This window comes from Agrilus planipennis, unplaced genomic scaffold (assembly GCF_000699045.2).
Source record: "Agrilus planipennis isolate EAB-ADULT unplaced genomic scaffold, Apla_2.0 scaffold29, whole genome shotgun sequence".
Lineage (NCBI taxonomy): Eukaryota > Metazoa > Arthropoda > Insecta > Coleoptera > Buprestidae > Agrilus > Agrilus planipennis.
Window position 1 is genome coordinate 1,785,899 of NW_020442462.1, and position 17,740 is coordinate 1,803,638.

Here is a 17,740-nt window from a genome sequence, read left to right on the forward strand (position 1 = left end):
CACGGGTGCAATGCTTTCTTTAAAATAATAAAATTTAAAAGTTAATAATTTTTCCACTAAGTAAACTTTAAAAAACTGTCCATCAAATATTTAATTATATCAACGAAAAATTTTATTAAAAAACTGTTTTTAGTTTGTTATTTTATTACTTCAATAATTTCTGCCTTTTCTACATTGTATACTACCTTTTCTAGTACGATTTCGCAACAAATACTAATGTATAAAGTATGTAAGTTAATATGTCAGTAGAATGCACTCTACATTTTTTTTTATATTCTAAATTACACATAGTAATTAACCGTCCCCTGTCTACCTGTGACCTGCTTATCATTTGATAAGATACAACACGTACGTCTGTAAATATTAAGGTCACGCAAACAGAAAATTTTAATGGAAAACTAGTCTAAATATGAGGAATTACATACATACCTACACCTGTTAACTTTTAGTTTTATAGGCATATTACCGAACAATTAAAATTAAAAACAACAAATATCTATGCATATACTTTACCTACTATGGGCACTTTCAAAATTATTCTTTCAGTTTAAGCAGCTAATTCTAAGAATTTCTTTTATATTTTTTCATAATCGTTTAAATCATTTTGAAATATAGTACTATTACATTTAACACAATCTTATATTATTAATATTATTATCATTTTTTAAATTTTTGACTGAATTATTAGAAGGACCATAGTTGAACTCGTCCATAGGCCGATAATTTTGCTAAATGTCATACTAAATTACACATTGATTTAAACAATTATCATTAACAAACAAATGTAGAAAAAATCTTAGTACGTATCACCTACTTAAACTCAATGGATATTTTTTTGTAATTTTGAAAGTATTGTAAGTACCTACATAGGTACTTGTTGGCACTTTTCCAATAAAATTTTCTGTTTGACAGTAGTCTCAAGGTTGAGTGATTTTTAAGTAACAATTCCTATTAAATGTAGACATTTTAATTGTCGGCTAATACGACAAAGGTGTGTTATTAGTTGCTTCAATTGTATCAGCTTTGTTTGCTGGGTAATAAGACTTTTTTTTCCAATTTAAATTCAATAACAGTGCTTAATAGTGCCGGATGAAATTTTACAAAGCCCAAGTTGTAAAAAAATTAAATTGACTGCTTTTACGTCATTTCGCGCACTTTCGCAGTGTTTTGAATCCATTACTGATTTCAAAAACGGCTACTGAACGTTCAGAAGGGGGAAAGGGAGTATGTAGCCCCAGTTTTAAAAAGAGTATTTTGACTTCGTCACCTCAAAACTGAAAGTAACGATTTATTGGGATTTGTTGGCTAATTTTTGTAACTTGCACCTAATTGGGCTCCTAAATCGTATTTTTGCAATTTTTCTTATTTTAAAACATCTGCCACCATCTCCCGACTAGAATTTTTAGGGGAGTGCAGATGGGGTCACTAAGTGGCTAGCCATACTAGGTCTTATGAGCCCCATGAGGTTGCCCCCTGGGGAAAGGAAGGGGCATATAACGCCTTGCCGCATTTGCGCATCATCAGGAATGCCGCATGTGCCCCCCGCAGGGAAAAATTATTACTACCCCATTAAAATTTTTTGGGAAAATGAACTTTGCAATCGTTTTACTGTTGTTCGACCTGTTGCGTCTGGTTTCAGTTGTCTTATAATAACAGTGTTAGGAAGTACACTTGTTGGTTCATTGCAAATGTAAAAGATTTCATTGAAACGACGACATAATTGGGTTTATAATAAGTTTTTTCATTACCGAGAGTATTTTCAAACTTGCCTCATGAAGTCCCCATAAGGTAAATTTAATTGTAAGTTTATATATGTGATAGGTTTGTCCCTTAAAGCCCATATGAAAAAACCCATAAAGCAATCCTCATTTTAATGTCACAACTTGTTTTGGTGGTATTTTCATGAGGAATCTACCGAGAAATCCCTATATTGGTATGCCCCTCATTAGCTCCATCAGGCGCGCACGCTACATGGGGCATGCTACATATGCTCCCTATAAATTCTAGTCAGGCTGTTGTTTAAAAAAATCCGTTCACGTATTGATATAATCACTATTACTCAAACGATATTAAACTTAAAAATTTAATTTCATTAATTGTTCAATTAATTTAAACAGCCAACTTTCAAATTTCCCAATGACTCATAATACTTATGCGTAACTTCTAATTTTTCATTCGCAACTTTAATTATTCAAAAGAGTTTAAAAATAAAACATCTTCAGTAAACTTTAAAGCAAATAGTTTAATTTGTTAATAGACACATTTCTTATTCAATAATTTACTAAATAATTACTTTGTACAAACATTATTTATTTATATTTTTATGTATTTAGTAATATGTCCTACAAATACTGTTCGTCAAATAAATTCGTTACTGTAAGGGCTGCCGTTAGTTGTTGAGTGGTCGTCGGTTCGTTGGCATAAAATTTAACTGTGGCACTGGGTGTCAACATCAGGAAACCATTTTTCGAAAATTTTCCCAAAATTTCGGCAGTTTCCAACCAAACGTACAAGGCGATGTTATCTGACTCCAAACCAATATCATATTCCTTTCCATCGGGCGATACCATGTCTACGGACACGATCTAGAACAGGATAAAAAAAATTGATTTATATGTAAATGTTAAAAGTTTTGGTATTACGAAGCACTGGCCCAAAAATTAAAATCAATAGCATCGCAAAGACAGAAGTATTTTTTTTTTATTATAGATATCTGGGAAGGTATACGAATGGCCAGTTTAGTCAGCGGGGAAGGATATGAGTGGGAAGGGGGTGGATGTAAGGGTGGTCTAATAGAACACTATACAAATGGAGCTGAATAATTGAAAATGGGGTGGCAGGGAATAGTACCCGCTTACAAAACAAAGGAAAGTGGTTAAGTTATGTTGGATCCCACTGAAAAAGAAGAGAGTAACTCAACAGAGGGTCCCATCGTCTACATTAGGATCCAGGGGAGGGGGTATGGGGGCTGTAGACATCCCCCGTCGACCGGACTAATTATTTTCGTTAGATATTATGTACTACACAACAAACCATTGTGAATCCTCGTTGTCAAATCTCGCTCGCAACTTGTTATCGTCAGTTTTTAACTTTTTTCACATTTTGTTTATCAATTACTAGTGACCCGCCCAGCTTCGCACGGGTGCAATGCTGATACTAAATATATTTTTGTTTTGTTTAGATTATTATCGAAAAGGGGAAATCATCAAAAGATACCCCCTGAACATACTAAATATACTACAAAATGTCTTTATATACAACATTCACAGTTTCTTTGTCATTAGACAATACAAACCGTACCGCCGCAACTGCTATGTCCCTGTATTTTAAATCTGTAATATCTATATATATATATTCATTTAAATTACATGCTGTAAGGGCCATATTGATCTATATTAAATGCATAATGTATTTAAGGTACTTAATTAATGCTGTATTGCCTACAATCGCTTCGTAAATAAGTCATTATTTCTCATAGAAAGTAAAGGATAAAAATGGTTATTGTGGGTTATCCCTAAGAGATAGACATATACCATCGCTGACTGTTTTGTAGACCCTTTTAAGATGTACAATATTGTAGTACATTATTTTGATCTATCTCGTAGGGTTAAGCCAGCGTTTGCAATGTAAGCGCAAAAAATGTGTTTATTTACGACATCACATTAGAAACCTCTAAAATTATTAGTGTTTTCCTATTATATTATGCATGTATTATACATATAAACCTTCCTCTTGAATCACTCTATCTTTTAAAAAAAACCGCATCAAAATCCGTTGCGTAGTTTTAAAGATTTAAGCATACATAGGGACAGACAGCGGAGAAGCGACTTTGTTTTATACTATGTAGTGATTGTTATCATTTTCGTCATTTGTAAACCGTACACATATTTTTTATAAAATTTCAATTTCGCTCAACTTTTATAAATCATATCTTTGTTAAACTGAAAACTCTATCGAATTCGGGTATCAGAAAATTATATTATTTAACTTACCTTTAAAGCTGGAGTGGGAATAAGAGCATCCTTTAAAGGTATAGGAAATACATAATTATCGGGAGCAATTGAAGAAAACGGATCATTTACAGTCAAATATATGAAGCAGTGTTTACTGGCAATACCCAAACTTCCACAGCCGTTACTGGCCAAATAATTATCGACAAAAAATGATTTAATTAGGGTAGATCTTAACGGTTGCTACAAAAAAGATTTGTTTCATGTTAGATTCGTTCAATAAAATGTGAAATACTCAGTAAACTTTTACCATGTCTACTTTTATTTTCTCTTCGGCCACTGGCTCAAATGACATCCAATTTTGGACTCTTATGTTAACCGTTACATTAGGTATAGTGTCAACTTTGTCCGATACCAAATAGATTTGTAGATTTCCTGTTCGAGCGAGATAGCCTGTTACAATTACAGGAGCAAAAAAATCTTTGGCATAATAATGTAACATCTTCCATCGGTTCTGGGAATCTAAAATATGTTGGTATGTATACTCAAAATCCACGTAAGTAAATAAATTTTTCGAAATTGATATCTCATGTAGACGGGCTGCCCAAACGTCATTCAATTGCCAGTACAAAGCCCCCATTGATAAGCCAGATCCATCTTCAAACAGGGTGTTTTGCATCGCTCTATAAAATTCCGATTGCATCTTGACAGCCATAGCTTGTTGAATCTGTGCAAAAAAATATTTAAAATTTTTAAACGCTTTGATTAACTATCAATTGATTGAAACTACTGTTGAGAAAAGCACTAGTTTTGGTCATAATTTGAGATTGTCTTTCCTAAGAAAATATAATATTGGTAACTAAAATTAAACTTTTATAATTCAAAGTTCTGATTTTAGGATCTATTCTTGTTCAGTTTACCTACTGATAATTTTTAATACATTTCAATGTTTTGTACTATCTTCCCCAATGATGTTGTTTCATACGATCCGGTGACACTGGATCGGCGGCGTGTTTATCCTAATAATCCTAATTAATTATTTGTTCCAATTATTGTAACATCTACTAAACTATGTACAATTCTTTCAATCGGTGAGTACAATTGGTGAAAATAACCAATAGGTCAATAGAAACAGTGAATATACAAAACACGCTGCTTGACGATAACTCTCGTACTCTGTTCCTGGTGAAAAAAACTTTTAAAAACCTTGGGTGCTTCATTCCCACCAGCCACTAATGCTGGTGGGCGGGTAGTCCCTCCGTACTACGCCGGAAGGTAGGGCGGAAGGCCTTCTTCAGCCTGCTTTCAGGAATCGTGGGAATGGGTGGATGGTGGTTCGGGTGAGAAAGATGAGACGGACGAAATGAAGACAGAAGAGAATGAAAGATTATCTGTGGAATATCACTCCCCCAGCATTTGTCTAAGTGGAAACCACAGAAAAACTTGGACAAAGGCAGACAGACCCGGACCTACCGAACGCTAAGCAATAGTCTAAACCTGGAGCAAGCGTATTAAAGGTGGAAAGGTGGTAAGATAGAAGAAGGCAGCACAGGGGCATTAGTAAGGGAAGAAAAAGGAAAGACGAGATTAATAGATGCAACTAAGTAGTGGACGAAGATACAGCAACTGCAGATCAAGTCGTAAATAAATGAATGAGACAGATAGATCACGACAGATTAATAAATTAAGATATTTTCAATTAAAAGCAGCTAGAAAGGGGTGAAACGTTCTTTATTAATTATGTAATTCCAACTACGTTAATAAGTTATATGAGGACGACTTATAAACAATTACCGATTAAACTTTGATCTCTTATTACGACAATGACTTGCAGCCCATGGTTGGTACTTTATGTTTAATTACGGCAATAATAGTCCTAAATATAATGTCAACTAAATAATTCCAACAAAACCACACAATACCCGTGAAGGCCTACCAGTGATATCTGCAAATAGAGAATTAACTAACCTGACTGTAATAAATGAAAGTTTTCATAAAATTCTCGCTATCCACAGACGGCAAACGTAGTCTTAACTTTATCAAGAAGAGCATCTGGTTGTATCCTTCGGCTCCGTAGTGATGCTGCCGATTTATCATGAACTTTGAGAATATCTGCAAATCGTTCGAGTTGTTCGTCGCCGTTCTCATCGTGTAAAGAGACGGCAACGATTCGAAACCGTACTCGGATGCGAACTTAGTACGTGGAAACGTGTCGGCGTCCCAACTGTCTACACTATAATCATAGTAATGAGCTGAAAGTTAAAAAGTGTTGCATTCAAAGAAGCATACATTTATTTCTTTTGCATTACTGTCTCCATATTGACTGCACTCGGGCAAAGTTCCGATGAAACCTTGTTGGACCGACTTCACTCCGTTTGTTGGGCTCGATGTTGTAAATGGTTTCGACTTGTCATACAAGAACACCTCCGGAGCTATCGTTTCAACGTATAGCTTTATATAATCCGCTTTATATAAATTATAGTTTATGTCGGTTCCGTACCTTTAACAAACACAATTGATAAAAATCTTAAGGCGCAACATCGCGTAAGTTAACTTAGTCAGTGAACAGTGGCATATAATATTTAAAACTGTTACGATAGATCAGTAAAATAAAGCATATGAGAAAGTGGCGAATCCACTTTAAAGAATAAATAAGATCTAAAAAGTAATCTGCATTTCTTTAAATTTCCTAAAAATACTTTATTTTTTAAAGATTATGAAAAAGCTGAAAACTGTGAGAACTCTAATCATATGCAAGTATAAAAGTACAAATATAGAACAGCCTTCCTGATAAAGACTGTCTGATCACATGCAGATAATACGTGCGAAATCCATCGGAATAATTCCGAAAGCATCGTAAATTCATCGGCATATTATTTCTGATTCTTGGAGTCACAGCGGATTTTAAAAATTCCAGCCATTTCGCCAGTCTGATTCCGACGTATGTGCGTTTATCTTTACTGTTTTGATTAGGGTTCCAATCGGAAATCCTCATAACGTCTGTCCGACCAAAAAGGGAGACTCGCCGTATAATTACCACTAATAATATTATTTGCAGCTGACAAGTGTTTCGCCCATATAGAATGCTAATGTTAAAAATAATCATTTTCGAAATGGGCACAGTACATGTCCACTATGAAAAGTATTATTGGGTCTTTGGGATGAGCCTCTATCTATGAATGTAGGAGAGACTCGTCCTAATTACCGCTAATAATGTTAACAATAGACTCGTGTTTCACCAACTTTCGAAAAAGCTCTAAAAAGCATTACCTAATGGTAATTCGGGTTGAGCCTCTATTTATAAAGGTAGAATAGACTCACCCCAATCATGAAATGGATTAATTAACGTTATTTTATGATTATTAAAAAGGCCTTGGTTATTTTTATACTCCATTCTACTTACCAATTGTATGCTATGGCGGCTTCGTTTTCATTATTAGCCGCCCAAAGGGCAATGCTTGGATGATGTTGCACCCTTTTTACGGTACCTTCCACTTCTTGCCTAACATTTCTGTAAGAATATTACAATACTGTACGTTTGATAACAAACTACCGCAAATTAGTAAAAATAAAACAAATATATTGGTATACAAGGCATGTAAAAGTAGTGTTAAAGTTAATATAAATACAGAAGATGAAAAATTAGAAGAAGTCGCTGGTTTTCGATATATAGGAAATCAGATAACTCGAGTTTATTTGAGAAAGGAGAACAAAAAAAATAGTCGAAATAGATTGGTAGTACAACTGTTTTAAAACATGAAAGCATATTAGAATCAGAAAAAGGTTTTGGGGATCGAATTTTTGATCTTCCGCGATCCAAACCTCGATCGCAATTAGGGTTATCACCCATACTTTATTATAAAGTATTGTACTCTATTTCGACTGTGCGTACGTTATACTTTACAAGACACATAAAGTACGTAAAAATACTTTATTTATGACCTTAAGTAAACATCGTAATTTTGTAAGCGATTATTAGAAATTCAGAGTATTTTTACATCAATAATATTGCACAGAAAAATGACAAGCCATATTTAAGGAACAACCTGATTTCCCAAATCTGTTCAAAGTAATGTCACTTTTACTGTCCGTTCCGGCCACTTCAGCATTTACCGAAAGAGTATTCTCTGTTATGAACACAAAGTGGCGGGACGACAGGAATAAACCTTCATTAAAACTAATTAAAAATGGACTTTTAGTTTACTTAAATCTTTGTTTGCTATGTTTAGAGGATATTAATATATTTAAGAGCGACAGAAATTTGTTGCTAGGTGTAACAAAAAATATGTTTTTAAAAACAAAAAATAAAATACTTTATTTTTATGCTAAGTACTTTTTTTTTTAACCATTTAGTCGAGAAATACTTTATGTAAAGCCTGAAAAGGTGGCAACCCTAATCGCAATACTCATTAGCGCTACCTGGCATTCTCGAATAAAAAATACTATAGAACTCACTCAAGAAAATCGTCCTCCACTGGATACATAGCACAAGCAAACATAAAATCTTGCCAAATCAAAATGCCATATTCGTCTGCCAATTCGTAAAACAAATCTGGTTTATAAGTGCCTCCGCCCCAATTCCTGACCATATTCATGTTCACTTCTTTCGCGGATTGAAACAAAAATCTCCACTGCGTTTCATTTTGCAATTGCTCTGGTAACATGCTAATGGGAATGATATTTGTTCCTTTAGCAAAAATCGGAACGCTATTAACTTTGAAGTAAAAAGTTGTACCATTCCCTAAAATCCATTCACTTAAAGTCAACGTTAATGGTATTTATTCGTTCGGGAATCGCAATTAATTAAAATAACATTTAACATCAAAACTAAATTTCCATTAGATAATTACAAACCTACATAAAGAGGAACAAACATGTAATTATTGTTATTGTTAGTCTATTATTATTTAGTCAGCTTTTGATATTTGACAATCAATTGGTCATAAACAAGAGATGAAATGGAATTAAGCGAAACTTTCTAGTAAATTAACTAAAATTTTCACAGAAGCTATTAATTTTCATCAATTTTCATTAAATGATGTGCTAATGATGTGATTGGTAAAGAGTACAATTATTGGGTTCTTTCACATTAATCTAAAGCTTTTGAAATCGAATGTGATTTGATTAAATTTAAATCGATCAGTTTCAAATACAACGCTGCAGTTTCAATTAGGATATTAAATGATCTGTAAAAAGATAATTATTAAACATTAACTGACCTACATCGTCTTGAATTAACTCGATTGTTCTGAAACCAACCCTTATGATTTTTTCCGATTTTTCACTTCCATCTGCACTCGTAAATGTCACATTAAATTTGTACAAAACCTGATCTCCATATCCATTTGGCCACCAAGGTCTAACATGGTACTGTGTAAAAACAATAATAACTTATAAAAGGAGTGAAATGACACGTATATCCTTCGAAAATCGAATGATACTGTTCAAAATGGATGTGATCATCCTCAAAAAAAAAAATGGAAAACGTATATTCCATAGTGTGTCATACATTTTAATGTAAAATTCGTTCGGATGATTTTTATAACCATACGTAAATTTTGTTCTATATTTGTATAGATCCTGACCTGGTTGCCTTATCATAGCTCTATTAGGGGATTACTTATTACTTATCCTAATCTGGCCCTAACTTGACTACCCTATAGAAAACTTAGATGGAATTCCTAATTTATCCCAGTACGGCCCTGATTTGACTGCCGTATTATAAAAGTACACAAAAATCCTAAATTATTTCAATATAAACCCAACAGTCCTTTAAGATTCTGGCTTGATCAAATTTTCCTTTTTGAGCCCTAATAGGGTAGCTGAGCAGCCCGATCCAATTATTTTCTACAAGGGTACGAAACTGCACTTAATGGGGTCGAGAAAGTTAACCCCACGATTTGAAAATCTTGCAAACACTATAAAATCTCTATTAGAGCAGCAATGACGAACAAGTAATATTCCAGAAAAACAAGAATGCTTATGCTTGATTGCTTAATGATAAAGATAAGGTTACGGTAGGAATAGCCGGCACGAACGAAGGAAACGTAGTCTTATCATTTTTTTTGTTCACAAGAATATATGTAGATGTATTTAAGTGCGTTCAGAATTTACGTATGGAGATAAAAATCCTTTGGATCAAATGTACCTCTAAAGGATTATTAGTCCTAAAATTATTATCTACCTATATGTATATGTTGGTGTTAATGCAGGTAAAAAATTTAATTTAAATTCAATTGTTAACTTTATTTGTTTCATGTTGATCTAACACGAAGAAATCTAATTTTTATGACAACGCAAAAATTACAATTTTCTATTGTAAATGAGTGAATTTGCCGTAGAAATAGTAGATTTTATTATATAGATAACTTGTAATAATCTCAATTGTGATACGTTTTTTTAAATATTATTTCAAGTTCCTTAATTATTACAATTAAATTTGTAATATCAACTAAAGTACCTAGTAAATTTGTTTTCGCTAGGATTTTATTGTTACAAATTCGGGTCCAAATTATAGTTTTTATTATTTTCGCTTACGAAACAACGGAATAGTGGGATAAATTGTAAATATCGTTTTAATGTTTAAGTAAATTTCCCTTTTTCATTTTCTCCGTGAAATCGGCTATAAAAATGAGTTTTATGACATCCTAAGTTCTAGGAAAAGAAATCCTTAGAAAAAAAAATCTCAAAAATCACCTTTGGTATAGAAACGTTGGCATGTTGTACAGTTCCATTGGGCGCTATGTTCACTTCGTATACGTTTGATATTGTGTCGTTTTCAGTATCTAACGATATAACCAGAGTTCCTTGATTGCATTGGCTTCCGCCGTTTCCTGCCAAATAAACGTTTACATCCACATCCCACATGTCCGTTGTAGTATCATGAATTATTTCTATAGTAACATCGCGTATTACCGAATAATTGTAGGCTTCCAGGAATACAGGTTTCCTTAAAAAGGGAAATTAAATGAAAAATCGCATGATCGCGTGTAGCAGCGGATCCATAACGAGTAGGAAAAATTTTTTTTTTTTTATAAAAAGGTAATCCAAACAGTTGATAGTGCAGTTTCAAAGATCCTGTGGATCAAAACTTACTTTATTAAAGGATTTTCTGGAATTAAAAAATGTTAATTTACACAAGGAATAGTGATTGATTGGTCTTGGTTATTCAGTCTTGGTCTTGGTTTTGCTCATTTAATTTAATAATTCTTTTAAGCACAAACTTTTCTATTTACCGACACAATAATTGTCTTGAATGCTGAAATTTTCTGTCATACATGAAAGAAAGTAATGTCGATAATTATGAAAAGTCTAGAACACACCCTTAATAAAATTTATTAGGTAAGTTGTAATAATCTCAATTTTGACATGCTTTTCTGAAAATTATTTCAAGTCTCTTAATTATTACAATTGAATTTGTAAAATCAACTAAAATACCTAGTAAATTTATTTCTGCTGCGATTTTATTTTTACAAATTCGAGTTCAAATTATAATTTTTATTATTTTCGTTTTCGAAGCGACAGGTTTGTGGAAAAAATTGTAAATATCGCTTTTATATTTAAGTAAATTTTCGTTTTTCATTTTCTCCGTGCATTTGTTTGGTATTTTTTAATATTTTAGGAGACTATGATTCTTGACGACTTTAAAAATAGTTAAACTTTGTCGTTACTTAAAGCTCATAACGTTTTCCGAATATCCGAATGCATTTTATTTGATATCTATACGAACGGCTTACCATATTCCCATTGATGGGAATGCTGGCCCCCAATCCCAAGCAAAAGAAGACTGCATTTTTCTTATAAAATTTACATGGCATTCGCCATTGTAAGAATCTTCTACACATTGCGGTAATCCTACATAGTTGTTGTGTTTGTCAAATAGTTCTCGTGCTTTGTTCACAGGTGAATAAAATATCATAGTAATATTGTTGGCTCCTTCCTAAAATTTCAGAAAATTCTTTCTAGAATACCGTATCGACGTTTTTATTGGAAGATTACATTGGTACTCTTTATAGATACTTATACCTACAATTCGCTTCAATTTAACGTTGATCCTACAGTATTAGCCATTAAAGAATATAACTGTTAAGCCCGAAGACCGAAAATGCTCAGAGGCCGGAAAAAACGGCCACATCGCGTTCTGGCTGCCTTCGAACGCACAGAACGCGTTTTGGCTGTTTTTAAACGCTCGCAACGCGTTCTGCTAACTGTTAAACAGCCAGAACGCGTTTGTTTCCTAAAAACTGAAAAATGGATTGAAATTCATTTGTTTTATAAGTACAATATACATCTCATTGTACGCAGGTAGAAAGCGGCAAATAATACAAGTCGAACATTAAGAACGCGTTGTGAGCGTTCAACAATTGACAAAACGCGTTCTGCGCGTTCAAAGGCAGCCAGAACGCGATGTGGCCGTTATTTCCGGCCACTGAGCGTTTTCGGTCTTCGGGCCTAACATAACTATTAATTAATTTCTGGGAAAAATAGAATAATAATAATAGTGTAAGTCATACGTATGCGACAAAGTTATATTTCTTATTTCTAAAATTTAGTATAATCTGAAGTGACGTAAACGATACAATGTACGTCGAGCCTATGTTGCCCCACAAGTGACTAAGTATTCCAAGTATGTATTTCTTGTAAAATTGTAAAATTACGGATTTTTTTGACCAACAAAGAAAGTCTCTAAAAAAAGTTCATGCAATTGTACAATTTGATTTTGCACACTCACGAATTTTTTCAAATTTTTTCCCCGATTAATTCCAGAGAAAAAGTAAAATATAAAAAATGGTGTTTTTTAGCCCTACAATGAACCAGGGAGAATTCAGGATTCTAGCTATGGGCTCGAGGTTACTTTTTTTGTTGTACCAACAGATTCCAATCTTATCCAGGAATACGGTTTGACTTTTATTTACTTTTTTTTTTTAATAGGGCAAGAATATCCCAGATCGACAAGACAAACAAGCTTGACGGCTCTTCATGGGATTTTCACGGGACATCTGCGACAAAATGGGTAAAAATTTTCGAAAATTATCGACAAGATATGACCCTTAAAGTATTTTCTTATACACGATGGTTTTCGACTTGTTAACATATTAGAAAGAAAATCAGCTACAAATTATAGTGTGTTTTAGAAATAGGAAATATAATATAAATATATATATATGTATGCATAATAATCTATACATATATTTGTTTACTTAATATTAATAGCAATTAGGGAATTATGTTTAATTAGATCAGAACTACAAACACCAACCATCCATCACATTACAGGTCTTGACATTCTACATTCATTACAAAAAAAATGCGGAACAACTGATGGTTACACACGGCTCAAGCTAAAATGCACCCCCTATTAGGAATATATGTATTTTACCGTAAAAATTTTGAGTGAAGCGTTTTGCAATTGTCATGGTTTATATTTGTTTTTTTTTTAACCTACTGTAAGATTAAGTAATTAATTAATTTTGTTTCATGTAATAAGATCCACTTGCTTCGGGGTCAAATGTATTCGTTTTATTGACACAGTAAATGCAATAAACAATAGTTTTATTTTCAATTTCGCAATTACACTTGGGGAAGAATTGTTAATTGGCGAACACTTGATATTTAAGGTGATTTTTCTTGTTGCTTACTCGATATTGCACTTGAGTCTTACCTTCAAATAGTTCTTGACGTCAAAAATGTACCTTAAGAACATGTTTTTTGTATAGGCCACCTCAACCCCGTTTAATATAACTGTTGCAAACGTGTCTATACCTTCCATTACTAGGTTAATGTTTTGCTGATAAAGGATTTCTGGATCAACTGAAATTGAGCTTAATTAATTGACTGATTGAACAGCGTCACGGAAGTCCTTTTTTTACCATCGAAAACGCGGCTGTATATCCAATCCATTTTTGAAACCCATCGGGTATCTATGTCATTATTTCCGTAGTATATATCGCCTATTATGTCACTGTTCATTAAGTCTGCATAAATACTACCGGGTACTGTAGCTGGGAGGCTATAAACTAGCAAAAAAAGTTTTGATTACACAATACAATTTTTTAGAGTTGGGCCTTCAATTTTTTTTAATATATTTGTCACTATTGTAGGTACTTGAAGGTGCAGAGATATTAAAAAAGTAGTTTTAGGTCTAGGCAGAGGGATGATAACACATGGGACAGAAAATGAAAATGGAAAACTTGAAAAAAAAAAGCAAGCCTAACCTAATGTAATATGATAAAAGTATAAGAGTGATTTTAGGTTTTTTTGGGAAGGTAGAGTTGGGGCTCCAAGTCAAAAGCACTTCCAATTTTTTTTTATTTCGTTAGATTAAGCTAAGCTAGGATTGGGCTGGATTTGGTTACGTTAGTTTCATTTTTAATATTCGATTTTCATCTCTCCCCGCGACTCCATTAGTTTAATAAAATTTCAGGATAAGGATTAATTTATTTAAAAAAATTGAAAATTACTAAAAGTGATGCTACCGAATTGCTGTTTTGTAGTGTGAATACATTTACACTTAATCCTTTTTGTTACACCTCGAAATTCATTCTGTTCCCGTAAGGGATACTTTTTAATTAAATTAATTCTTTAAAAATTACGAAGTTCTATTGAAATTCTTCTATTGTACGTAGATGCAGAAAAATTTTTCCTTTAATACATTTTATAAATGGAGCAGGAAATGTAATTCTCCCTTTTAAGGATGTTTGGGAGGTATGTCAAAATGCTACGAGACAAATAAAAATTTGGAAGAACGTTCCTCATTCAATTCTAAAACTGTAAATATTACAAATCGATTCACTAAACCGTTAAAAAGTTATTGAAATTTTAAAAAATTGTAATTTTACACGTCATTTTATGGAGATTCGTTAACCGAACAGATTAAATTTATTTTTATTAACAGAAAAAAAGCTACCAGAAATTTCAAACTTTTATAATAAGTAACTTGAACTCTGGAGAATCACTTTAGCGTAAGGTTATTCAAATTCACTAAATGGTTATCGAGGAAAAAATGAAAAATTAGCTGAAAATCTCGTTTTTACTTGATAATATAATGATAATATTTATAATTGTCTGAAATAAATGCAATTTTAAAGTTTTAATTATTATTTAAACATATTAAAAAGTTTTACGCTCATTATTAATAGAGATTGAAACTAAATATTTTTTTGTTTCGAAGTTGAAATCAAGGCATATTCACTGCCAAAAGTCAGTTAAAAATTTTCCATATTATTCGTTATTTCTTATTTTATTCAAAGTTTTTGGTCAAATTCCAAATTTTCTCTCAAACCGTATACTTTTTTTTAGTATAGATAGTATTTATTTGCCTCATGATATGCTGCAAAACCTAATTAATCACGAATTTCTAATTTTATGTACTCTTGTCTCCGATTGTACCTCCCAAACATCCTTAAATGATTAATATTTATTTCAGCTTCCATATTCCCTAGTATTGAGTGTACACAAAAAATGCCGGTAAGTATAAATAGAAATTAATTTTCCTTTATTAGTTTAGCTACTTTATTGATTTTTGCTATCGAGCACTTCATTTATCTGTGATTATGTTCAATAGTGATTATCAATAAATCACAAAGATTAACTAGGTCAAGTAGGTGTGTGTGTTAATACTTAATCATCAAGTGTATCATTTACCTAAAAAAAGCAGACATACTTACTTTTTATTTCGTTTTCCTAACATTAATGCAAGGTCTTATTATAAAAATATACGTATTATCGTATTTAGTCATATTATTATTTCATATCTATACAATATAGATAATTGAAAATTGCTTTAAGGTACAACAAACATTAATTTATTTGTATGTCTGCGAAATCAAATATGTGCATAAAATATGTTAAGAGATAAAAAATTAATTAGTTTTTGTATTTGTGTTTGACATTTTTTGGCAAAGCTCATAGTTATTTGGCTGTAATTCAGAGAATTTAAAATACTAAAACCTAAATAGTTGCAAGCAAATCATAATATCTACACAAAAATACAATATTTATAAATTTTTAAATATACTGTTGCTATCTCTGTGTTTCTCACACAATTTTATGTCAATACAAAACAGTAACATCGCTATTTATCAATGCCTGTTTCAGAAATGTATTTTAGTTATTTTTGAAGAAATTCAAATTAAATTTACAGATCAACTTCTAAAATTTTAGAAAAGCAATTTAAGAAATAAGAAAGTTAGTCAAAAACTCACTGACAACATTAACAAAATTATAATAAAACTATTCAATCGAAAGATTCTGATTTGTACATTCTATAACTTATGTAATTTGTTTCAATAAAGTTAGGGCTTTGTCACTTACATTAAAAAGATAATTATTGAACAAAAAATGTACTTGTTTTATCAGTTGTGATTTAGTAGCCCCAATAAAAATATATAATACAAGTATCACGAAAATAATTCCCGTATAAAATTGTATCTATTGCTACTTCATTGAAATTCTTAATAAACCAATACAAATAACAGAAGCGTGCTCAACAAACTTCTAATTACACTTGATAAATGTTTCGCTAAACTGTGACTCCTTCGGAAGATATACAATTAAACTTGAAGAGTTAATAACACCTCGTTAGCGTTTTTGATGTAAATTCATAAGGAACTAACAGAAATAATATGAATGTGTGCAAGAAAATTCTTATTGCACTTAACAGTTGTTTCGCCAAGTTGTGGTTTCTTGAGAAGTTATATACATTGACTTGAAGAGTTAAAAACTTTTCGCTTGCATTTTTTTGTAAATTCATAACGAACTAATAGAAATAATATGAATGTTTTCAACCAAATTCTTATTGCACTGAACAGTTCTTTCGGCAAACTGCGGCTCCTTCGGATGTTGAACAGTTAAACATAATAAGTGAAAAACTCTTCTTTTACATTTTCTTTTAAATTTCTTAACGAACTAATAGAAATACTATAATATGAGCGTATTCAACAAACTTCTTTTTTATTACAGTTAACAATTGTTTCGCCAAACTGTAATTTTTTGAGAAGTTATAAGTACATTTGACTTAAAGAGTTAAAAACTTTTCGTTTGTGTTTTTTTATAAATTGATAACGAATTAATAGAAATAATATGAATGTTTTCAACTAAATTCTTATTGCACTTAACAGTTCTTTCGGCAAACTGCGACTCCTTCGGATGTTAAACAGTTAAAAATAATAAGTGAAAAACTCTTCATTTACATTTTCTTTTTAAAATTCTTAACTAACTAATAGAAATACGATAATATGAGTGTATTCAACTAACTTCTTTTATTGCACTTAACAATTGTTTCGCCAAACTGTGATTTCTTGAGAAGTTGTATACATTGACTTGAAGAGGTAAAAACTTTTCTTTTGCGTATTTCTTTATTTTTTTTTTTTTTTTTANTTTTTAATATAAATTGTGACTTACTGTTGCCAACATCTTTAACGCGCCAAGTGCCATTTAAAGGTTGTATAACTGCCGGTAAAGTAAAGTGCAGAAAAAGGTACAGTACAGTCAAAACGAACCACTTGCTTCTGTAATCCATTTTTACAGTAGTACTACAATGGTATATCAACCCTTTTGGCGGGCGGGTCGCGTTGTGAATTTTTACAAAAACCACCTTTGACACACACACACACAACTTTCACTGGTCAAATAAAAAAGAATTTATATAGGCCGAGTTGTTGCCCTTGGTATTAGTATATTTTTATTATCGCGCTCAGCTGATACCCATTTCGAACGATTTTATAAACATTGATAGAAGGGATGTTCTACTAATAAATTAAACCGGCAAAATCAAAATTACAAGATAAGGA

The 17,740-nt window shown here is 32.0% G+C and overlaps 1 protein-coding gene across 1 annotated transcript; it reads right to left on the reverse strand.

The window, feature by feature from the left end:
• Positions 1-2,342: 2,342 nt before the first annotated feature.
• On the reverse strand, positions 2,343-17,575 carry LOC108744435 (beta-mannosidase-like). Its single transcript, XM_025980828.1, has 13 exons — positions 17,352-17,575; positions 13,820-13,966; positions 13,612-13,760; positions 11,687-11,889; positions 10,647-10,899; positions 9,170-9,320; positions 8,406-8,691; positions 7,354-7,461; positions 6,260-6,450; positions 5,919-6,202; positions 4,261-4,677; positions 3,993-4,193; positions 2,343-2,585 (listed from the first exon to the last, which is right to left on the reverse strand). The coding sequence occupies exons 1-13, from the start codon at positions 17,467-17,469 to the stop codon at positions 2,343-2,345; spliced, it is 2,751 nt and encodes a 916-aa protein (XP_025836613.1). The 5' UTR covers positions 17,470-17,575.
• Between the last annotated feature and the right edge of the window lie 165 nt (positions 17,576-17,740).

Bases quoted from the DNA above. Each gene is read 5' to 3' on its own strand.
- LOC108744435 (XM_025980828.1), bottom strand. From the start codon at position 17,469: ATGGATTACAGAAGCAAGTGGTTCGTTTTGACTGTACTGTACCTTTTT. The intron at 9,321-10,646 runs GTGATTTTTGAG...GTTTTTACACAG, and splicing joins CCAACGTTTCTATACCAAAG to TACCATGTTAGACCTTGGTG. The intron at 4,194-4,260 runs GTAAAAGTTTAC...TCTTTTTTGTAG, and splicing joins AGAAAATAAAAGTAGACATG to CAACCGTTAAGATCTACCCT.